The sequence below is a fragment of the Oncorhynchus tshawytscha genome, linkage group LG11 (genome assembly GCF_018296145.1).
Source record: "Oncorhynchus tshawytscha isolate Ot180627B linkage group LG11, Otsh_v2.0, whole genome shotgun sequence".
NCBI classification, from domain to species: Eukaryota; Metazoa; Chordata; class Actinopteri; order Salmoniformes; family Salmonidae; genus Oncorhynchus; species Oncorhynchus tshawytscha.
The window spans coordinates 32,651,422-32,664,242 of NC_056439.1; the positions used below are offsets into that span (position 1 = coordinate 32,651,422).

General features: G+C 43.2%; 1 protein-coding gene across 3 annotated transcripts in view; it reads left to right on the forward strand.

The window, feature by feature from the left end:
- Positions 1-12,821, forward strand: part of flvcr2a (FLVCR heme transporter 2a) — a 31,251-nt gene that overhangs the window by 8,959 nt on the left and 9,471 nt on the right. For all 3 annotated transcript variants that reach the window (XM_042330029.1, XM_042330028.1, XM_042330027.1), the window contains exons 2-9: positions 1,442-1,583; positions 8,236-8,376; positions 9,214-9,281; positions 9,403-9,506; positions 11,146-11,256; positions 11,770-11,875; positions 12,005-12,116; positions 12,509-12,573. In XM_042330029.1, coding sequence (XP_042185963.1) covers positions 1,442-1,583; positions 8,236-8,376; positions 9,214-9,281; positions 9,403-9,506; positions 11,146-11,256; positions 11,770-11,875; positions 12,005-12,116; positions 12,509-12,573 — 849 coding nt within the window. The remainder of the gene's footprint in view (positions 1-1,441; positions 1,584-8,235; positions 8,377-9,213; positions 9,282-9,402; positions 9,507-11,145; positions 11,257-11,769; positions 11,876-12,004; positions 12,117-12,508; positions 12,574-12,821) is intronic.

Below are 12,821 nucleotides of genomic sequence, written 5' to 3' on the forward strand. Positions count from 1 at the left end.
ACTAACGTTTCATGTAGAAGCTGATAGAATCAGGACTTCTATTTAAGTGATAATGCCGGAGCAGCCAGTGTTTGGAGGATATATTGGCACGTGTTCTTTATTCATACTATTTCATCCTTCCACAAGATGTAGTACTGACACAAATCTAGGGTTGCTAGAGACACGAGCAGAGTTGTTCAGTCTTTTTGTTCTGTTGTGTCATGCCTAAGAACAGCCCGTATGACAAAACATGTATTTTTACTGCTCTAATTATGTTGGTAACCAGTTTATAATAGCAACAAGGGGGGTTTGTGATATATTTCCAATATACCACAGCTAAAGGCTGTGTCCAGGCACTCTGCACTGCGTCGTGCATAAGAACAGCCATTAGCCGTGGTATATTGGCCATATACATCACCCCTTCGGGCCTTCTTGCTTAAACATAGCGTGGAAATTGAATGGTATTTCAGAAGTTGTTTTGAAAAGGTTGATTTGAGGAACATGTTAAAAGGTCTATTGTACTGCATTAAGATGGACTGGTACCAACCTTTTCTTTTAGAAAGTATGAAATCTATGAAATGTATATTCTTGAACCAAATGATGGAGATTGAACAAAGATCACACTTCAGTTATTCTGTTGTAGGAATGCTGATCTTTAAAATGCTCCTGTGAGTCTGTCACTAAGCTATCCCTCAGGTAAGTTCATCTAAGTTATAGTGATGTAGTGGTAAACAACGTCAACACCAGTATTGACATTTTGTGTAGTGAATTTCCTAGAGGGTAGTTGCAGGGTAAGAGTGTCCCCAGCAACTATGAGGAAGCAGCATGCTGGGAAGGTGATGGGGAGATGTCACACTCTGGTCCTCCTTCGAGGAGCATGCCTCTGTCATCTCTTGACCGTGTCTCACTTTCACCTTTCCCCTAGAGTCATGGGACCCTGTCTGATGTCCTTTCTGGAATGTTGAGGCTCTAGGAAGATGAGGACATGGGCACATGTGGTATTCAAATTTGGAAGGTTTAGCAACCCTCAATGTCCAAAAACCACTACAATTGTTGCCAGACAGTGGGGAGAGGGGGAATATAGGCCAGTTGACAAGGGATTGTGAAAGACGCAAAGACACTTTATCCTCATTTCTGGACTACCAAGAAATATGGCCCTGCCATTAAAATATGGCCCTGACATTAACTTTACAACATGCCACACTCTCTTTTCTGTAATTTGTATGCACTCATGTCAACACATAATCAAGCATGCGTTTCTGCCATAGCTGATTTGTTTTACTGTCACTCTAACAACTATCAAGCAGTATAGCCATATAGGACTGTTTAAACATTTCATGCTTTACTTAATGTTATAGTTTGTTTATATGTTTCCCCTTAATAGCATTGCTTTGTATGTGTGTGGAGGTGTGATGGCAGGAGTCATTGACTGATCGTGTATTTTTGTCTCCCTCACTTACAGATGGGCATTGCCATTGGCTTTCTGGTGCCGCCCATCCTCGTGCCAAATGTTGATGATATGGACGATCTGGCATACCACATCAGCATCATGTTCTACATCACTGCTGGAATGGCCACCGTGATCTTCATCCTCGTAGTCTTCAGTAAGTCCTGAGGGAAAATGGCCATTCTAATACATACAGAATGGCCTATGGCTAACACACAGAGCTGGTCAGTAGTTACTCCTTCCTAAACTCCTTCCCATTATAACATATAACTCTTCCAATCATTATGAGCCTTAGGTGTTGAATTCATTATAATGCCAGTATGGGGTGTTGAATACATTACATTTTAATGTCAGTATTTCCTTTCCCCTGGCATTGTCTATGTACCAACAACTCATAATAAACTCTTGGTAGACGACAAACTGAGCCATGGCCCATAACCTTGTGACCTTGTTTTCGACTTGTATCAGTGTAAGACCATTTTTAAACGGGGACACTGAGAGCTCTGCTGTGGAAGTTTGAATATCATTACATTGCAGCATTGCATCTCCGGGGCTCATCATTGGGTCTGCAGTTCTGTAGTCTTGGATGTCTACTTGTTTCTGGCAGTCATGTTCTCCTGGCAGTCATGTTCTCCTGGCAGTGTTGGTGGATAGTTCAGCATTCTCAGGGATTAGTGCATATTGAGATGTGCTCTGAACAGACCAGTCAATGTCTCTTCATTCACTTGCTGTGGATACCACATGGCTGCAATCACTGTAATTGACTGTGGTTTGACGACCTCGTTGAACTGCCTTTGAAAGTATTTTTCTTTCAACACACAGACCAGGTCATCCCACTTCTGTTTTGGGGCCTCCCATGTTTTGTTGAAGGAGTCACATTGGGCAAGTTTAGACATGGAACCTGGCCTTAGAAGACAAACTGGAGTTATGGTGGGAGGCAGTGGGCAGATAAAGGCCTGGCCAGCAACATTGTTGCACTTAGGGGATAGGATGCATATTTTATTTATATCCTATCATTGTGCTATAGTTATTGGATTAAACAAACAGGAACCTGTTTCTCAAAGGCCCTGAGATCAACCAATGTTTGATGTCAGTTATTATAAATTGTGCCTTAATAAAGGTGTATTTAAACAAAAAGGCAATGTAGGTTGCAGTGTGCTGATGTGGTGCTGTACTGTATGTGTCACTCATCTGTGGTTATGACTGTGAGCTGGATGCTGTAAGATGTCTATTGAAGCTCTCTGTTAGCTTGGTGCTGTAAGATATCTGATGTCTATTGAAGCCCTCTGTTAGCTTGGTGCTGTAATATATCTGATGTCTATTGAAGCTCTCTGTTAGCTTGGTGCTGTAAGATATCTGATGTCTATTGAAGCCCTCTGTTAGCTTGGTGCTGTAAGATATCTGATGTCTATTGAAGCTCTCTGTTAGCTTGGTGCTGTAAGATATCTGATGTCTATTGAAGCTCTCTGTTAGCTTGGTGCTGTAAGATATCTGATGTCTATTGAAGCCCTCTGTTAGCTTGGTGCTGTAAGATATCTGATGTCTATTGAAGCCCTCTGTTAGCTTGGTGCTGTAAGATATCTGATGTCTATTGAAGCCCTCTGTTAGCTTGGTGCTGTAAGATATCTGATGTCTATTGAAGCCCTCTGTTAGCTTGGTGCTGTAAGATATCTGATGTCTTTTGAAGCCCTCTGTTAGCTTGGGTAAGATATCTGATGTCTATTGAAGCTCTCTGTTAGCTTGGTGCTGTAAGATATCTGATGTCTATTGAAGCTCTCTGTTAGCTTGGTGCTGTAAGATATCTGATGTCTATTGAAGCCCTCTGTTAGCTTGGTGCTGTAAGATATCTGATGTCTATTGAAGCCCTCTGTTAGCTTGGTGCTGTAAGATATCTGATGTCTTTTGAAGCCCTCTGTTAGCTTGGTGCTGTAAGATATCTGATGTCTATTGAAGCCCTCTGTTAGCTTGGTGCTGTAAGATATCTGATGTCTATTGAAGCCCTCTGTTAGCTTGGTGCTGTAAGATATCTGATGTCTATTGAAGCCCTCTGTTAGCTTGGTGCTGTAAGATATCTGATGTCTTTTGAAGCCCTCTGTTAGCTTGGTGCTGTAAGATATCTGATGTCTATTGAAGCCCTCTGTTAGCTTGGTGCTGTAAGATATCTGATGTATTTTGAAGCCCTCTGTTAGCTTGGGTAAGATATCTGATGCCTGTTGAAGACCTCTGTTAGCTTGGTGCTGTAAGATATCCAGGATTTGGAAGGTTACTTTCTAAATGTAATCAATTACAGTTACTTACAGAGAGAGAACAAGAGAATGCATGGGATGGCCATTGGCCAAGCTTTCACTATTTTGTTGCTATCACCTGTCCAAAATTGTAATCATTAAGGTAATTAGCCAAACTCAGTTATGTAATCGGATTACTTTCAATTATTTTGGATTTGTTACGGATAATTTCCTCCTCCTCGTCGTCTGAAGAGGTGTAGCAGGGATCGGACCAAAATGCAGCGTGGTTATCTTCATACATCTTTAATAAAGATAATGACGATACAATACAAAAACGTACCGCGAAAAACCTAAACAGCCTTATCTGGTGCAAACAAACACAGAGACAGGAACAATCACCCACAAAACACTCAAAGAATATGGCTGTCTAAATATGGTTCCCAATCAGAGACAACAATAAAAACCTGCCTCTGATTGAGAACCACTCTAGGCAACCATAGACTTACCTAGACAACTATACTACACCACAATCCCATAACCTACAAAAACCCCAAGACAAAACACACCACATAAATAACCCATGTCACACCCTGGCCTGACCAAAATAATAAAGAAAACACAAAATACTAAGATCAGGGCGTGGGATTACAGGATTACTTTCCCCTTAAGAGGCATTAGAAGAAGACCAAAATAATCAATCAAATGCATTTGGTGTGTCATCATAGTGGTCTCTGACTTGTGGTCAGACTCGCTCAGGTGGAACAAACTTAAACTTGTGTTATTTTCTCCCCCCAATGATACATTGAATGTCATTGAGAAAACAGAAAGGTGTCATAGTGTATTTTTACATTTAAAAGTACTCTAAGAAGTAATCATCAAATTTTCCAAAGTATCTGTAATCTGATTACAGTTACAGCTTTTTTGTAATCAGTTACTCCCCAACCCTGAAGATATCTGACACCTTTATCAAATCAAAATCAAATCAAATCAAATCAAATTTTATTTGTCACATACACATGGTTAGCAGATGTTAATGCGAGTGTAGCGAAATGCTTGTGCTTCTAGTTCCGACAATGCAGTAATAACGAGCAAGTAATCTAACTAACAATTCCAAAAAAAACTACTGTCATACACAGTGTAAGGGGATAAAGAATATGTACATAAGGATATATGAATGAGTGATGGTACAGAGCAGCATAGGCAAGATACAGTAGATGATATCGAGTACAGTATATACATATGAGATAAGTATGTAAACCAAGTGGCATAGTTAAAGTGGCTAGTGATACATGTATTACATAAGGATGCAGTCGATGATATAGAGTACAGTATCAACGTATGCATATGAGATGAACAATGTAGGGTAAGTAACATTATATAAGGTAGCATTGTTTAAAGTGGCTAGTGATATATTTACATCATTTCCCATCGATTCCCATGATTAAAGTGGCTGGAGTAGAGTCAGTGTCATTGACAGTGTGTTGGCAGTAGCCACTCAATGTTAGTGGTGGCTGTTTAACAGTCTGATGGCCTTGAGATAGAAGCTGTTTTTCAGTCTCTCGGTCCCAGCTTTGATGCACCTGTACTGACCTCGCCTTCTGGATGGCAGCGGGGTGAACAGGCAGTGGCTCGGGTGGTTGATGTCCTTGATGATCTTTATGGCCTTCCTGTAGCATCGGGTGGTGTAGGTGTCCTGGAGGGCAGGTAGTTTGCCCCCGGTGATGCGTTGTGCAGACCTCACTACCCTCTGGAGAGCCTTACGGTTGAGGGCGGTGCAGTTGCCATACCAGGCGGTGATACAGCCCGCCAGGATGCTCTCGATTGTGCATCTGTAGAAGTTTGTGAGTGCTTTTGGTGACAAGCCGAATTTCTTCAGCCTCCTGAGGTTGAAGAGGCGCTGCTGCGCCTTCCTCACGATGCTGTCTGTGTGAGTGGACCAATTCAGTTTGTCTGTGATGTGTATGCCGAGGAACTTAAAACTTGCTACCCTCTCCACTACTGTTCCATCGATGTGGATGGGGGTGTTCCCTCTGCTGTTTCCTGAAGTCCACAATCATCTCCTTAGTTTTGTTGACGTTGAGTGTGAGGTTATTTTCCTGACACCACACTCCGAGGGCCCTCACCTCCTCCCTGTAGGCCGTCTCGTCGTTGTTGGTAATCAAGCCTACCACTGTTGTGTCGTCCGCAAACTTGATGATTGAGTTGGAGGCGTGCATGGCCACGCAGTCGTGGGTGAACAGGGAGTACAGGAGAGGGCTCAGAACGCACCCTTGTGGGGCCCCAGTGTTGAGGATCAGCGGGGAGGAGATGTTGTTGCCTACCCTCACCACCTGGGGGCGGCCCGTCAGGAAGTCCAGTACCCAGTTGCACAGGGCGGGGTCGAGACCCAGGGTCTCGAGCTTGATGACGAGCTTGGAGGGTACTATGGTGTTGAATGCCGAGCTGTAGTCGATGAACAGCATTCTCACATAGGTATTCCTCTTGTCCAGATGGGTTAGGGCAGTGTGCAGTGTGGTTGAGATTGCATCGTCTGTGGACCTATTTGGGCGGTAAGCAAATTGGAGTGGGTCAAGGGTGTCAGGTAGGGTGGAGGTGATATGGTCCTTGACTAGTCTCTCAAAGCACTTCATGATGACGGATGTGAGTGCTACGGGGCGGTAGTCGTTTAGCTCAGTTACCTTAGCTTTCTTGGGAACAGGAACAATGGTGGCCCTCTTGAAGCATGTGGGAACAGCAGACTGGTATAGGGATTGATTGAATATGTCCGTAAACACACCGGCCAGCTGGTCTGCGCATGCTCTGAGGGCGCGGCTGGGGATGCCGTCTGGGCCTGCAGCCTTGCGAGGGTTAACACGTTTAAGTGTCTTACTCACTTCGGCTGCAGTGAAGGAGAGACCGCATGTTTCCGTTGCAGGCCGTGTCAGTGGCACTGTATTGTCCTCAAAGCGGGCAAAAAGTTATTTAGTCTGCCTGGGAGCAAGACATCCTGGTCCGTGACTGGGCTGGGTTTCTTCCTGTAGTCCGTGATTGACTGTAGACCCTGCCACATACCTCTTGTGTCTGAGCCGTTGAATTGAGATTCTACTTTGTCTCTGTACTGGCGCTTAGCTTGTTTGATAGCCTTGCGGAGGGAATAGCTGCACTGTTTGTATTCAGCCATGTTACCAGACACCTTGCCCTGATTAAAAGCAGTGGTTCGTGCCTTCAGTTTCACACGAATGCTGCCATCAATCCACGGTTTCTGGTTAGGGAATGTTTTAATCGTTGCTATGGGAACGACATCTTCAACGCACGTTCTAATGAACTCGCACACCGTATCAGCGTATTCGTCAATGTTGTTGTCTGACGCAATACGAAACATCTCCCAGTCCACGTGATGGAAGCAGTCTTGGAGTGTGGAGTCAGCTTGGTCGGACCAGCGTTGGACAGACCTCAGCGTGGGAGCTTCTTGTTTTAGTTTCTGTCTGTAGGCAGGGATCAACAAAATGGAGTCGTGGTCAGCTTTTCCGAAAGGGGGCGGGGCAGGGCCTTATATGCGTCGCGGAAGTTAGAGTAACAATGATCCAGGGTCTTTCCACCCCTGGTTGCGCAATCGATATGCTGATAAAATTTAGGGAGTCTTGTTTTCAGATTAGCCTTGTTAAAATCCCCAGCTACAATGAATGCAGCCTCCGGATAAATCGTTTCCAGTTTGCAGAGAGTTAAATAAAGTTCGTTCAGAGCCATCGATGTGTCTGCTTGGGGGGGGATATATACGGCTGTGAACTCCTGCCCCAGTGAGCTGTGCTCTCCCCCCCTCCCTCTCAGACTGAACGTTGGAGCTGGCCTCTCCAGCGTGGCTATTGTTGACTGACTGACACATTCTGGAAAGCACCAGAGGCGTGGAGGAGGCAAACAGTTACTGGTGCATCTCATCTTTCCAACGCTTTGTGTCTCCTTATCTTATCTGTCCAGTCCTCAGGCAAAGTCCCAGACATGCATCATCTCTCCTTTGTTCTCTCGTTCTCTCTTTCTTGTTCTCTCTCTCTCTCTCTCTCTCTCTCTCTCTCTCTCTCTCGCTCTCTCTCTGTCTCTCTCTGGCTTTCAGAGATAGGTCCTGTTTGTTGCCTTGTGTGTGCTGTACCACCCTGGCTATAACTTTGGACCTTCCTGTTCCACAGTCCCCCAGAGCTCTTTGACTGCCTGTGACTGTCTTGACTCCTAATGTGTCTGTGTTGATTGACATGTGCACAGATGGTAGGATTTTAGCCACATGGGATGGCCATTGGCCAAGCGTGCACTATTCTGTTGCTATCACCAGCTTATTTGGGTGACTGCTGCTTGTTTTTCTTAGGGGAACAGACAAGGGGGAGGATTGGCTTGTGGTTGGATCCATTTCAAACATTCTCTTTTAAAGGGCTCTGACAGGCAGGAGCACAGCTGTGTAACTTAGATTCTACATCATACTCTTTTCTAATATATTTTGGGTGTTTCTAGATCATGTATGAATGGTCCAGTGTCAGAGGAATTGCATACAAACCTTGACACTACAGTATATCAGCATATTTACATTATCCTTCTCTGTTCTCTATCTGTGTCCAACAGTGTTCCAAGAGAAGCCGGAAATCCCTCCCACCCTGGCTCAGGTCCAGGCCAGGAGCACCCCTCCAGAAGAGTACTCCTACATGGCCTCTATCCTGAGACTGCTGCGTAACTTACCCTTCATGCTCCTTGTTATCAGCTATGGTGGGTCCTACTCACCCTCAATCACTCTCAAACCACACCCATGTCTACCATCATGTTTGGACTATTATTTGAGAAAACACAAAGAGCCAGGATACCTATGGCCGGTCAGATCAATAGAGGGTCGTTATGTGGGAACAGCATATGTGGGAACTCCTTCAAGACCGTTGGAAAAGCATTGCAGGGGAAGCTGGTTGAGAGAATGCCAAGCGTGTGTAAAGCTGTCATCAAGTCAAAGGGTGGCTATTTGAAGAATCTCAAATATGAAATATATTTTGATTTGTTTAACACTTTTTTGCTTACTACATGATTCCATATGTGTTATTTCATAGTTGTGATGTCTTCACTAATATTCTACAATGTAGAAAATAGTACAAATAAAGAAAATCCCTTGAATGGGTAGGTATTCTAAAACTTTTGACAGGTAGACTATTGTGTTTTTGACATTGTTTACCCTTTGATGTAGCAACTTAGGATGTTCAGAAATAAGAAAAAAGCCATAGGAGCAAAGCTAAAGCTAAAGCTGTCCAAACCAAATAAATATGGAGTGACACTCCACAATCTATGCCAAAGTCAAATAGATATATGCCAAAGTCAAATAGTCTCCTTGCACTAGTGTAGTAGTAGACTGGCTAAGGTATGGGTTCCATGTGTGTGTCAGCTAGGCTTCCTTTAGGACAGGGCCAGACCCAAACACAGTGTCCCATGTGGATCCCCTGCTCTCCCTGCAGGCCTCCTCCCTCAATCTAAATAAAGACATGCTCATTTGCAGACTACAGATCCTGTAAAATACTCAGAGTGCAGAAACAAAACATAGATGTTTCTTTATGTTTTCTGCAGGGCTGAATGTCGGTTGTTTCTATGCTGTTTCCACACTGCTGAACCGGATGATTATTGAGCATTATCCAGTAAGTCTCACCCCAAATCTTAACACAACTGGCCATGTCCTGCAGTTATAGCCACACTTATTCAAAGGAAGATATTGAGTTGTTCCCTCCCAAAATAAGTAAAATATTTATTTCCCCGAAGGGTGAAGAGGTGAATGCTGGGAGAATTGGCCTCACCATTGTCATTGCCGGGATGGTGGGGTCCCTCATATGTGGGATCTGGTTGGACAAGACCAAAACCTACAAGTAAGACATTCTTATCCCTTCTAGGACTGAACATTTGAGAGTACCCAAGAAAGACTTAACTGAAATAAAACACACATTATTACATCAGAATTATGCCCCTAGATACAACTATTTTTTGTGACTTTGATATCTCAGTGGCTCTTTCTTAGAACTAAGTAACTAAATAAGGTAACATACACAAGGTCCCCAGTCCCCACCTAAGATACATTTCATAAGATTATATTGTGGCTGTAGCTGATTGCTGACAAGGCTGCTGACTCTAATCTTTAATCTGACACAAGAAGATTCCCAGGAAATGTCATGATCCTCTGAAGCTTTTTGGTCAAGCACCGTAATCAAGTCAGTCAACCGAACACTCTTAATTTAGATAACATTATCTTAGTTTTCTGACACCATCAGACTCCATCTAATGGTTAGTATGTAAATATTGAACATGAGGGAAACAAGGATGTGGTTAATTAATCTTGTCAGGATGTGGATGTGGTAAGTCATGTCAGTCACCAAAATTCTATTTGTTTGTATTGTTGTAATTGGTCCATGTTAGAAAAGATTTAGCAACTGCTGATGAGTCATCTTTGATAACTTTTGCCCTGTTAATTACTGATTAAAAGGTGATTTGTGGAAACTATTGTGTATAGTCTAGTTAATTCTGCTCTCATGCTCAAGCAGTAGCCAGATTCACTGTATCTACCTAAGAGTCTTATACATTGTATCCCAATAACTTATTCTTTGTCAAAAATACCATAGCTTGAAAAGGTAACAATCAGTAATGTTGTGATACTTTCTTGAGATCCGGGTTATAAAAACAGTAAACCCAATATGATATTGGATGGGCTGGGCTCTTGCACACAACAGCCTCTCTCATTAGCCACTCTAAACGAAGCACTTTCTGCATGAAAGTCTTTTAAATCTCCTATTCAAAGGCAGGCTTCTAGGTGGATGAAGTATTTGTGTTGGAAGTGGGAACAGCTGAGGTTCTGGAGGATCTGAGTATGGAATCTGATGCGTCTCCCTTCATCCAGCAGTCTAAAACAGAACAATTCTTCACATGCCATTTTAATATATTCAGCCAAAGCAGTCAACCCATATTTCTGTTGTTGACATACATCCATGTGAGATAGTCACAGGACTAAGTTGTATTAACAACAACAGCTGAGTGGAGCAATGTTTCACTTGTGGTTGTACAGGAAGATCTTCACCATAGTAAGCATGTTGATGTAGACCAGAATATGCCAGAGTTATGCTAAGGGGGTCTTAGGAATCTTGTTTTTCCTCTCATAAAGAATGGGATGGGAGGTGTTGACAGCCAGCCTCATCCAACAGTTCTGCATGCCAATTGAGAACTTGAACTTGTTGCTGGTGCTGTGTGTAGGTCTCACAGGCAGTGTTGCCCCTGGCCTGCCTGTGGGAAGTTTCAGGACAGGGACTTTTCTTAAGTGCTTTGTGGCCATGTTATGTAAAAGCAATATCCAGATGAGATAAAAACATTGCAGACTCATTCAAATCCTATATGGGTTATACAATATTGAGCAAGGCACCAAATGAAGTTTGAACATTTTTGTTTATACAAACATACAGTAGATTTCATACAGGCAAAAGCAGGATAAAACAAACAAATAATGTTTACCTCTCTCCCCAGACAGACTACCCTGGCTGTGTATCTCATGTCCTTCGTGGGAATGGTGGTCTATGCCTTCACTCTGAACTTAGGCCACCTATGGGTGGTGTTTGTGACATCAGGGGCTCTAGGGTAAGAGTGAACAAACACTGTGAACAAACACAATGATGTTTGTGAATGATTTGCATTTCTCAGCTATTCCCACCTCTAACATGTCAGTTGTAAGAGAGGATAACACTAGGCTTCTTTTCTGGTCACACTCCAGGAACACTGTATGCTATTTTTCAAACTGCCTCCTTGCTCTTTAAACAGCCACTCTGTGAGAAGAGACAGACAACATCTTGAGACACTGATTAGTTGTGTTAAAATACAATTTAATGCAAAGTGTTGTGGCAGACAAGCTCATTTGAATGATTCTGTGCAACATTCATTATTTTACCTTGGAGTTGAATAAGTATTTTGTCATTTGTTAATTGATGAATAAAGGAGATGACCAAGAGCTGAAGGTTTAAAGGGTATGCTAGGTAATGACCACAGAGAGAATTTGATTGTGGAGTTGATTTTCTCACAGTCAGCAGGCAAGAAATGTTAAAATGCGCTTTAGCTCAAGTACCAACAACACTGATAAACCTCCTATTTCTTTAGGTTCTTCATGACTGGGTACCTGCCACTTGGCTTTGAGTTTGCTGTGGAGCTGACCTTCCCAGAGGGTGAGGGCACCTCCTCAGGCCTGCTCAACTGTTCAGCTCAGGTAACAGGGACCATACTAATGACAGCATTGAAAGGTTTGTCGTATGCATGAGGTCTACTGTATGTATGAATGTGTTTAGAGATGATCAACTCTCATGCTGACTCCCCTCATTTGCCCTCCATCTTCCAGATATTTGGGATCATATTCACCATCGGGCAAGGGAAGATCATAGACCACTTTGGCACATTCGCTGGGAACATCTTTTTATGTGTCTTCCTCCTCATAGGGACCATTATGACAGGTAGAGTTTGCCCCCCCCAGATTAGCTTTACAGTTGATTGAACATTGGACTCCTTTGCCTGCAGTTGTTATAGTTAAGCACAGTGACATGTTATGTAATCCACATTATATGGGGCTCTAGTAGTGCATGACTCCTCGGATCATTGTGTCAGTCAAGCAGACATTGCACAACAGCTGTGTCTAACATTCATCATGGAGTAATAATGCCCTCTAGTGACTTATAATGATCATGATGAAAATTAAGACATTTTCTACATACAGTAGGACATTTCCCATATTGTTTCAAAGGCTATACATGTCCTGTGTATTCCTAAATATGTATGCTATGTATGACCCATGTATTCCTGAATATATGTTTCTGAGAAGTGCCTTTCCTCTCCCTAAATCTTACAGCATTCATCAAGTCTGACCTCCGACGACAAAAGGCCAACCATCTGGCTGAGAATCAGGTGGCGAGTGTAAGTGTGTCTGTTTCTGCTATTTGGTGTCCAGTTAAAGGGGATGTGTCGGATACTGCCCCTGGCTGATGCTCCATTCAATGGACTATTCTGGCTGGCTGCTTCTCTGGGGCTGGGTTCCTCTTGCTTGCTGTGGAGTGGACACAGGGGTTACAGGCAGGCGTTACACACCACCATGCTTTTCTTCTGCTTTCTGAAAACGACCCAGGTGTTTCTGAAAGCATGACTCTGCACCCGCTGTCAGTTCT